The following is a 9,899-nucleotide window of genomic DNA, read 5'->3' on the forward strand; positions in this document are numbered from 1 at the left end:
TGAAAATGGACTCGACTACAGGCGGAAAAGAAAGAATAATTGAATTATTTAATTTCCTTTTAATGAAATTGATGATGAAACGTTTTAAAAATGTAATTATGAATAGTTATGTTATTAAATAAAAAGAAATATGGATATCTTAGCTCATAATAGTATTTGTAAATTTATTGTATTCCCAGCCGCAATGAAAAAAGTTTATTATAAAGTTTAAGAGCTTTAACAACCTTATACATTATTATTAAATTAAATTAATATTGATATATTTATTTTGATTTTACTGTCATCAAGGATAGTACTTGTTTTTACCTCCGTAGATGCGTAATATGCTATTATAGAAATTTAAATAAAAAAGGTTTTCATAATAAATAATAATAAGGAATCAAACTTTTGTAAATAACAATATAAATTGTTGAGCAATTCGCTATAAACTTATTTCCTATCCTTTGTCAAGTTTATTCAATATGTTATATTATTAAAGTGATATAAAAAATTGAATATAAATTACGATTTTTTATTCTCCAAATTACAAAAAATTTCATCACTATTATCACTACTGCTTGATGAAGTAAATATAAAATCCAATATCGCGACATTTCCTGCATGATTCATTGCTTTACTTATTTGTTTTAATAATATATATATATATATATATATATATATATATATATATATATATATATATATATATATATATATATATATATATATATATATATATATATATATATATATATATATATATATATATATATATATATATAATCATGTACCTCCGCTTCCGCGCTATATGGGCGTTTTTGCGCGCGAAAACCGCCGGCACTTCGCCATCAGCCACTGAGCGACCAACAACACCCTCTTGAAAAATCTTCTTTCTTCGCTTTTATATATTGTCATTTGACATCTTTTTGGAAAAAGCAGTTGTCAAGATGCCCTCGACCGAGAAGTGCCAATTGAGATACGTCAAACTCACGGACAAGGCGTTCGCACCTCAGAAAGGATCGGATCTCTCGGCAGGTTATGACTTGAAGAGGTACGTCTTTGTTTCCTTTGTTCGAGCGATAAGAATTTTTTTTCTAGTTAATAGTAGTTACTTCGTTTATAACCGCGCAGATTCTTTGCTAATGTATAAAATGGCGCAAAACGAAGCTTCTAACACTTTGATTGAAATTTTACTTGGATTTTTCAGTGCTTATGAATACGTTGTGCCGGCTCGAGGCAAAATGCTGATCAAAACCGATTTGCAGTTCGCCGTACCCGAGGGTACCTATGGAAGGGTCGCGCCCAGATCTGGATTAGCCTTGAAGAACTTCATCGATGTCGGTGCTGGTGTCGTCGACGCTGACTACAGGTAATAGTTCATTATTATCTTTCTAACCAAAAGTCAATATGGTTATCATTATCAGTCAGATATAGAATGACTGACTTGTTAAAATTTTTTGCAGGGGTGAGGTAGGTGTGGTTTTATTTAACCATGGCGACACAGACTTCATTGTTAAGCCTGGTGACCGTGTGGCACAGTTCATTTGCGAAAAAATTGTCTACCCAGAGCTGACGGAAGTCAAATCTCTTGACGATACTTCCAGGGGAGCTGGTGGCTTTGGTTCAACTGGCATTAACTAAGATTTTAAGATACAGTGATACTATGTGTAAAGTAATGTTATTATAACAGTCTCTTAATAAATTAGATTTTATACTTCTTTTTTGTAAGAAAACATAAGAAAATGAGTGAAAAATTTATAAGATTTTTTTCTCAAAAAAATATATTTATCTATATGCAATAGTTTATCAGCAACAAGCATCTTTACATGCAAATATGTGGTTTGAACAAATAGTTTTATTTTAAATTTTAGAAAGTGGCACTAGGCCAGTAGCTAGTGTAGGTTCTCTGACAAGTTGCTGTACCTGCTTGAAGTCCTTATGCTTTGCATCTCCTAGTAGCTTGAAAATGACATTTTCAGATGTTGCAATGTGACATCCCATTTCTTTCATTCGCTAAAAAGTTAATTTTTACAAAGTCAGTTAAAGTCATTCAAATTAGTATCAAGCTAAATTACCTCCAAAGCAAGTAATCTGTCCTCTTGAGTCCTAGAAGAGCAGCAGTCGGCTACAGTGTGAACTTCATAACCATTTTTCCTTAGATCTATAGCTGTGTTTTCTACGCAAACATGACATTCGATACCAACAAGGATGATTGATTCTGGAGGTCCATTATTGCAAAGCGAAGCAAGTTCCTTGCTAACCTATAAAATTAATTTCACCACTAAAAACTTGGTTGAAGAAATTTTTCAAGCTAAAATTTTTCAGTACCTCTGGTGTATACATGCTGAACTGGGTTTTAGAAAAGGGACCCTTGGCTTCAGTTATATTGAACTGAGGTATTGTTTTTCCCAAAGCTTTAGGATTCTGCTCTGTGACCAGTACTGGTACATTAAGTATATTGCAAGCTTGTATCTGCCCAAAAACATATGCAAAGTTTTTTAAATGTATGATAAAGATAAATCATTTTCATTGCTTTATCTTCATATATTTATTTATGACTAATTACCAATTTCGAAGAGTTAGTGACGATCTTATCAAACTCATAAATGACTTTGGCGAATTTTTCTTGCATATCACAGATAAACAGGGCCGTTTTGCCTTGTTTCAGAGCTAGCTTAGCGGCATTCACGGCCATTTTCGAAATTATTCTTGGAATTAACAATTATCTACACTATTTTACCTATAGGCTCATTCCCTCGCGAAACTTCGCCGAAAACTGACTTGCCGCATCAGCTGATTATAACTGATCTTCGAGAGAAGGGGGTGGGGCAGCGCTAATTCGTTTGTATCCTGATTTTTTCAGACTTACTTTAGAAGTAGGTTTTGATTGATAATTGCTTAAGTACTTGCATAATTATTCAAGATTAATTTTTTATTGGTTTTAAAAAAGGCACATGTATGTACGAAAATCACTAGCCCTTATTGAGCACTTGATTCTTTTATATCATCTTGAAAAATATAACACAAACTAAATATTTAATATTTAGCTTATATGTTGGTCTACATAAGTACACGTATATAATATAGTCGCGATTTTGACCGGATTTTAGTACACTTTTACTCGAAAACAAAGCCTTTTTCAGAAATTCTTATAAGAACATTTTTGAATTAGAATCATGTAAAGAATCTAAAAAAATGTTTTCTGGGTTGAAATAATATAATTTTGTTGAATATTAACAATTAATTTGTTAATAAATTACCTGATCACTTTTGAGCATTCCATCCTCGAAATTCATGTTCAGGAGGCAAAAATACTTAGAAATAACCTTGGTGATCAACTGGCCATTCAAGTCCGACGAAAAGTGCTCAGCGCCTAGACTATAATAGTAGCGTCGGTTACTCGATATAATATAAAACGCTTGACGTTTTCGAGCATCATCTATTTACATTTTTCTTATTGGGTTGTTAAAATCACTTTCTATAATTATTTTGCGGAATTTTTTAAAAGGTTTTCATTGGCGAGAAATGCAGTCGTTATATGGATTTGTAAAGACAATCGCGCGAGATAATTTCTCATTGGCTTGTTTCAAGCACATCCTAACTCGTTGTCTTCAGTGCATGTGCGTTTCATATTTCTTATCTTTAAGATAAGGATAGATTTTTTTCATTTTCATCCATCAAAGCGAATGTAATCTTGGCAAAAAGCTGTTCTGTTGATGCAAAATTGTACTATTTCGTATGTTTATCTGTCGATTATATCGTGAATAAATTCGAAAAACTACTTCCACAATGACAATGTAAATCGAATCAAGATATGAGAAATTTTCCTGTTTAAGGTCTAAAATATACATTTATTTTCACGAAAAAATATTATTTACAGCTTTAATTATATATAATTGAGTTTTGACAACTATTTGTTTCATGCAGAGACTATCAATATATCAGTATTTCACTCTTGTATATACGTTTAATTTTTAGGCCAAACAATTTCCAGTATTTTCTGAATATCCTTGTGTCTTGAATCTTGGACTAATTTGAAAACTATGCTCTCAGTTGTGCCAATAAAACATCCTATCTGTTTCATCCTCTAAAAAAATTTAATTTTCATTAAAAATCAATTATTTGTAAAAAGTTTGCCTGTATGTATACATATTCTATAGCTTTAAAAAAACACATTAATACCTCAAAAGCAAGGTCCCTCTCCATTTTAGTACTCGACGAGCAACAATCGGCAGCTGTATGCACTTCGAAACCACCCACTTTCAAATCAATAGCTGTATTTTCGATGCAAACATGACTTGCAATTCCGGCAAGTATGATCGACTCGGGTGGTCTGTTATCGCAGAGCTTGTTCAGTAGACTCATAACCTGAAAATGTTTTAACAGTAAATAGCTGCTTCTTGTTCTATACTGGTAGATCATATCTCCATAGCCTTTGTTCTAACGCATCGTAAAAAGTATGCGTAAAAATAATTGACGCAGACTTAAGTTCACCTCAGGCGTACACATGCTCCACTGGGTTTTTGCAAAAGGTCCTCTGACTCCGGTGAGGTCGATCTCCGGTATAGTTTTCCCCATTGCTTCGGGATTTTGTTCCGTCACTATCACCGGTATATTAAGAACTTTGCAGCTCCTAAGCTAAAACAACATTTAAAATCGTTCGTAATGCTTCAGGTTTCATTAAAGCTGCGGCGATAGAGTTGATCTATATTTACCAATTTTGAAATATTGCCAACAATCTTGTCGAACCCGTAAATGTTGTTGACGAATTTTTCCTGCATATCGCTTATAAACAGGACAGTCTTGTTCTGTTTTAGCACGGCCTTGGCAGCTTGCGAGGCCATTGTTAATGCTCGAGTAGAAAGATTTCTATTCCACAAAAAACAACGCTTGAGTGGTATGTAGCCGAGTTCTGCGTCCGAGACCGGGTTGAGATTTCAAGTAATACAGCTGTGGGCACAGCACAAACGTCTGTGTGCAGATATCGCTCAATTCTGCATGGCGATTGGTGAGCAAATGAGAGGGGAAAGGGAAGCAGATGACACTGTAGCAGCGATTAATCTGCTCGTCTCTGTATATGTGCAGATTCTGATCCTCTCTTTATTTTGTATCATATCATGGGGTAATACAGTTTTCCGAACGTCAAAAATAAAATAAAATAGATATAAAATGCCTATAAAAAAGACATCCGGACATTTGTTTGATAATATGTCCTTTTGCAGAAAATACATTGATATTATTAATTTTACCCTCGAAAACCCACCCATAATAGGTTTTCACGTGTTAGCAGGATTGAAGAATAAAACCAAGATTGCAGCCTTATTTTATTTATTTTTCACATGTTCATCGCAAGAATAACGTTTACATTGAAACTCCTACAGTTTAGCGCGCGTCATAACAATCCTTAAAGTGTCTTTAAATTTTTCGTGTTTCACATCCTTCAACAATTTTCCAATCAAATTTTCAATCGTAATAACGAAACATCCCATCTGTTTGAATCTCTGATAAATTATAATTTTAAATTTGATGTAAAAAATCAAAATTTTCATGTGTGTGTGTGCGTAAGATGAGGATTTTCATTCGATAATTTTGCTTACCTCGATTGCGTGTGTGTGATCTTCCAGTCTACTGGACGAACAGCATTCGGCTACCAGGTGAACTTGAAAGCCTTTTTTTTTCAAGTCAATGGCTGTCATTTCTACGCAAGCATGAGTGGCCACCCCGGTGAGAATGATCGACTTTGGTGGTTTGTTGTTGCAAATCGTCTCCAGTTCTTTCAGAACCTACAAAAGCATATGAGATATTTTTGAAATTGTTGTCTTGGATCTCATCAGATTTTTAATTTATCCGGTCAAGTAGCCGGAATTTTTTGTATGAAATCAAGTATAGAAGTATAGAATATGAAATCGAGTTTTTTCGTTAATATATTATTTTTTGCGAATTCTTTAGAGAAACTCGTCACTGCCCTATTTAACGGGCCGTGGCTAAAAACACTGTTTTTCTATCACATATATCTTTTTATATGAAGCTTGTAATGAAAAACCAAGCTTGTAGCGTTCTAGTGTTAGGTTAAATAAATCATTTTACCAAGGGAAATTTCGAACGAACGTTTAGTTTTTCTAAAATCTTGGAAATACGAACAGACGTTTACTCGTATTCGCTCGATTACAGCGACAACCTTAAAATCTAATTTTACATAAAACTTTTTAAATAAAGCTTGCATTCCCTCGCAAAAGTTTCGCAAATCCGCCACGGGGTATTTTGTATTTCCAAACTTTTAGAAAAACAGAAAGTTCGATCGAATTTTTCTTTTGGTAGAACGATTCATTAAACTTAACATTATGGCGCTACAAACTCGGTTTTTCATTTAAAAGCTTTATTTAAAAAGTTTTATGTAATAGAAAAACAGTGTTTTTAATGACGACATCCCCTTAAAAGCAAGGCTCAAACTTTGGACGAGGCGTTCTCTCATTGGCCGAGCCCGACTGAACACGAACAATCGCAGATTAGTGAGTTCGTCTTTCCGCACATAGGACGATAAAAGAATAAAAACAAGTTTACTTCAAAAGTGCAAGTTGCCAAAGTAGTTTATTTGAAGCCCTGATACAGTTAAAAAAGTATAAACCAACCTCTGGAATACACATGCTCCACAGTGTTTTGCCGAATGGTCCCTTCACCCCCGTGAGATCAATTTCCGGAACCGTCTTTCCAAATAACTGTGGAATATGCTCAGTCACTATTATTGGAATGCCCAACACATTGCAAATTTGTACCTGGAATAGATAATTTAATTAAAAGCATTTTACTGTCTGCATTAGAAGAATTAAAATTTCACATTTGCTTTATGATTTACCGAACAAGACTGTAAGGATTATAATAAATCAATTATTAATATATATGTATACACTTTTAGTGATTTATACTTTTAACAACTTTTAACTGTTATTTTCGGAGACATCAATAGTTTTCAAGCCTTTTCTATGATCCACATGCAATAATTAAATGAATTCAAATAAAAATTATAAATATCGTACCACTTTTGAAACATTCAAGATAACCTCTTTGAACTTTGGAATACCCGTATAAAACTTTTCTTGCATATCGCAAATGAAGAGAACAGTCGAATCCTCCTCCACAGTAGCTTCGTTGTAGCCCATCGCTCTTTCCAAATTTCTCCAAAACTTTTGAATAACAAAACTATGTAGTTTTCCCGCGCAACTTCTGAATTCGAGTAAGCAGATGTAGCTCCGAGTTATGTCGACCGCACCAGACAAATGAGCTGATTCTCTTTATCGCTTTATTATGAATTCTCAGATTACGTAAAGAAATATACGAAATTATCACATCTTTTAAAACGTACACAGAAAAAAATGGTTAGTTGTGGTAACCAAGTGATAATTGGTTACGAGAACTAAGTGCTTGGTTAATTTAACCAAGCCGAATTTTTTACAATGAAAAAATCGACTTTATAGGTTACTAACCAATTTACTTTGTAAGGACAACAATTTTTCTGGTACATCACTGTTTTCATAGTGGGTCAATCAACATTTTTGTTGTAATTACCAAGATATTGGTTGAAATCCGAGTTGCAGCTTGTATTTTCAAAAATTTTCTTATTTACCAACTGCATCGCTAGCGCGACGACAGAGTCTTCGCCTTTGGACCTGAAGGACCCGAGTTCGATCCCCAGTGAGGGAGAAATTTTATCAGAAATATTAATTGTATTATAAAATTGTAATCATGTAAATTAAATGCAAAAAATAATAGCACACTTGTAAACGGGTCTATAAAATAAATCTGCTGCATGTATAAATAAATAATAATAAATAAATAAACAATAAATAAAAAAAGTAAAAAAATCTGAAAAAAAATTTTTTTCTTCATCGTTCTGGAAACAAGCTTGACTACTTTTTTAATAATCAGAACTAAATTATTTCTTGAACCAACAATTATCTTGGTTGTACTGACAAATTGATTATCATTGTCGATATATTTCGTTTGTATTACAAACCAATATATTGATTAAGATAACCAAGATTAAATAGTGTTTGTCGCCTTGCGACTACACAAAATACAACCATATAGTCGGTTATGGTTACAAATTTTTCTTAACTAAGTCCACTTGGTTAATGATACCAACAAAATAGTTGGTGCGTATTTTCCCAAGCAATTTGGTTATCCCAACCAAGTACTTGGTTATCACAACTAACCATTTTTTTCCGTGTAGGTCACATGTATCGTAATCTACTATAAATGTGCGCTCTTGCAATAAGCTTCGATAGAAAATCATATCAACAAGAAAGCCATGCCTCTAGAGATACCAGTTCACACAAGAGCCGGCCTCTTTATCCCTTATCAGTTAAAAAAAGACTCATCCACGTGCCTGCTTTTATTTATTTTTGCTTCCTCCTAGAGGAAGCTTTGTAATAGTAAAATTTTGAGTTTCTTCAGAACTTCTAGAAAATACTTTTTAGTGTGTTAGAAGTTTAAATCAAGTGTTTTTGGAAAATGTCCGTATGGATGTGTGTGTGTGTGTATGTGTACCGTAATATTTCTGGAACTACTTTGTCAATATCAATAAAATTTGACATGTATATATATTTTTGGATTCTGAATTCGGGAAAAACAGTTATTTTTTAATTTCTTAACTATATTTTTTATGGCCATTTTTTGATTTTTAAAAAACACTATTTTGCGTTATTTACAATCATCCCATTGTTACAAACAATTCAGCTATAATGCATTTGAAAGAGAATAAAATTACCTACTTTTCCTCGTTTGATACTCGGGATTGACCGCTTTGTTCGGCAGATACAATGAAAAAGGCGATTTTTTTTATTCATATCTCTGAAACTAAACGTCATAACCTCGCGAAAAAATTATGTCAATGGGTCACGTGTCAAACTATACCCCATAAAAATTGCAAGTTATTTGACTACTTATTTTTTCAGTAATAAATCGAAAACTGAAAAAAATTAGTTTTTTGTGCCTCGATTACGGACGCAAAAAGGCCTTATTGCACTTGAGATTTCGGGAAAATGTAGATATTTTATGTTTTTTGACTAAGTTTATTGCACAGCTTTCAAACCCCTGTTTTTCGTAAGATATCGAGGTTTCAATTTTTTTTTTTTTGAAAATTTTTTTATTTCTTATCTCTAAAACAATGTAGTCAAATGCTTCAAAATTTTATTTGGTGATTCACTATAAAAAAAGCTATCTGCTGTTAAAATTTTAAACGATTCCATCAAGCGGTTTTCAACTAAAGAGCTAAAATGTAAAAATCGGTTTCTTGAAAATTGCGCGAGCGACCTATCTAATGAATACCTGCTGTTTTGATGGTTAGGTTGGTTAAGAATACGTGTAAACATGCGTGAATTTCTGTGAAAAAAAATTGACCGCAGTGTTCGTATTCTATAATAAGAAAAAAAGAGGGGTCTGCAAACTTTTTGACAATGAACTATTCAAAACTTTTATTAAATTGTGTATCAAAAATCGCGTCATACATTAGCAAGCAGATATATAGATATATTAAAACAATATTTTATTTATTGGACTTATAAATTTAGTTGGAGGAAGCTACGTGCCAATGAATTGGCAGCGGTTTTTTTTGGTTTTTTCATTACAACGAGTCCCGCACGTGCCCGAATCCACGCGCCTAGTCCGGCAAAAGAGATATAACACTTGCCGACAGTGCCTGTAGTTTATTTTCTATTTTTTTTTTAATACTTAAAAAAATTAATCATCTACACTGAAGTGATTGATGTTTAAAGAAGAATAATGAAAATGAAAAAATCCTGATCATCTTCAAAATTCATCATGAAAAATAATATATACTAGTCCATATCGTGATAAGGATAAACATATCCCGCTTGAGAAAATTCAAACCCGCATCTTAAAAATCAATAAAACCCATCATCGCA

At 33.0% G+C, this 9,899-nt stretch overlaps 3 protein-coding genes across 7 annotated transcripts; 1 reads left to right on the top strand and 2 right to left on the bottom strand.

Annotated features, from left to right (window-relative positions):
- The first annotated feature begins 752 nt into the window (after nucleotides 1-752).
- Nucleotides 753-1,735, top strand: LOC100120364 (deoxyuridine 5'-triphosphate nucleotidohydrolase). The gene is made up of 3 exons (XM_001603962.6): nucleotides 753-1,030; nucleotides 1,187-1,348; nucleotides 1,443-1,735. The coding sequence occupies exons 1-3, from the start codon at nucleotides 927-929 to the stop codon at nucleotides 1,618-1,620; spliced, it is 444 nt and encodes a 147-aa protein (XP_001604012.1). The 5' UTR covers nucleotides 753-926; the 3' UTR covers nucleotides 1,621-1,735.
- Nucleotides 1,736-1,742: 7 nt separating this feature from the next.
- LOC100120339 (isochorismatase domain-containing protein 2) lies at nucleotides 1,743-5,120 on the bottom strand. Of its 5 annotated transcripts, XR_004344904.1 has the most exons (8): nucleotides 4,695-5,120; nucleotides 4,474-4,617; nucleotides 4,162-4,347; nucleotides 3,240-4,066; nucleotides 2,546-2,829; nucleotides 2,308-2,451; nucleotides 2,055-2,260; nucleotides 1,743-1,992 (listed from the first exon to the last, which is right to left on the bottom strand). XR_004344904.1 is itself a non-coding variant. In XM_032599554.1 (6 exons), the coding sequence occupies exons 3-6, from the start codon at nucleotides 2,672-2,674 to the stop codon at nucleotides 1,840-1,842; spliced, it is 612 nt and encodes a 203-aa protein (XP_032455445.1). In that variant the 5' UTR covers nucleotides 2,675-2,829; nucleotides 3,240-3,357; nucleotides 3,427-3,590; the 3' UTR covers nucleotides 1,743-1,839. The 5 variants fall into 5 exon arrangements, 4 of the variants coding, with proteins under 4 accessions (XP_032455445.1, XP_032455446.1, XP_016840465.1 ...); XM_032599554.1 differs by lacking the exons at nucleotides 4,162-4,347; nucleotides 4,474-4,617; nucleotides 4,695-5,120 and having other exon boundaries at nucleotides 2,055-2,240; nucleotides 3,240-3,357; nucleotides 3,427-3,590; XM_032599555.1 differs by lacking the exons at nucleotides 4,162-4,347; nucleotides 4,474-4,617; nucleotides 4,695-5,120 and having other exon boundaries at nucleotides 2,055-2,240; nucleotides 2,546-3,166; nucleotides 3,240-3,357; nucleotides 3,427-3,585.
- A 170-nt stretch (nucleotides 5,121-5,290) lies between these two features.
- On the bottom strand, nucleotides 5,291-7,432 carry LOC100120275 (isochorismatase domain-containing protein 2-like). Its single transcript, XM_001600295.6, has 4 exons — nucleotides 7,014-7,432; nucleotides 6,609-6,752; nucleotides 5,577-5,762; nucleotides 5,291-5,480 (listed from the first exon to the last, which is right to left on the bottom strand). Exons 1-4 carry the CDS (start codon nucleotides 7,134-7,136, stop codon nucleotides 5,355-5,357), a joined length of 579 nt encoding a protein of 192 aa, XP_001600345.1. The 5' UTR covers nucleotides 7,137-7,432; the 3' UTR covers nucleotides 5,291-5,354.
- Between the last annotated feature and the right edge of the window lie 2,467 nt (nucleotides 7,433-9,899).

This window comes from Nasonia vitripennis, chromosome 4 (genome assembly GCF_009193385.2).
Source record: "Nasonia vitripennis strain AsymCx chromosome 4, Nvit_psr_1.1, whole genome shotgun sequence".
Lineage (NCBI taxonomy): Eukaryota > Metazoa > Arthropoda > Insecta > Hymenoptera > Pteromalidae > Nasonia > Nasonia vitripennis.

Coding starts and splice junctions, on each gene's coding strand:
- LOC100120364 (XM_001603962.6), top strand. CDS start 927: ATGCCCTCGACCGAGAAGTGCCAATTGAGATACGTCAAACTCACGGAC. Junction 1,031..1,186: donor GCAGGTTATGACTTGAAGAG/GTACGTCTTTGT, acceptor TGGATTTTTCAG/TGCTTATGAATACGTTGTGC. Junction 1,349..1,442: donor GTCGTCGACGCTGACTACAG/GTAATAGTTCAT, acceptor AATTTTTTGCAG/GGGTGAGGTAGGTGTGGTTT.
- LOC100120339 (XM_016984976.3), bottom strand. CDS start 2,674: ATGGCCGTGAATGCCGCTAAGCTAGCTCTGAAACAAGGCAAAACGGCC. Junction 2,452..2,545: donor TCACTAACTCTTCGAAATTG/GTAATTAGTCAT, acceptor GTTTTTGGGCAG/ATACAAGCTTGCAATATACT. Junction 2,241..2,307: donor TCAGCATGTATACACCAGAG/GTACTGAAAAAT, acceptor TTAATTTTATAG/GTTAGCAAGGAACTTGCTTC.
- LOC100120275 (XM_001600295.6), bottom strand. CDS start 7,136: ATGGGCTACAACGAAGCTACTGTGGAGGAGGATTCGACTGTTCTCTTC. Junction 6,753..7,013: donor TCTTGAATGTTTCAAAAGTG/GTACGATATTTA, acceptor TATCTATTCCAG/GTACAAATTTGCAATGTGTT. Junction 5,763..6,608: donor GGAGCATGTGTATTCCAGAG/GTTGGTTTATAC, acceptor ATGCTTTTGTAG/GTTCTGAAAGAACTGGAGAC.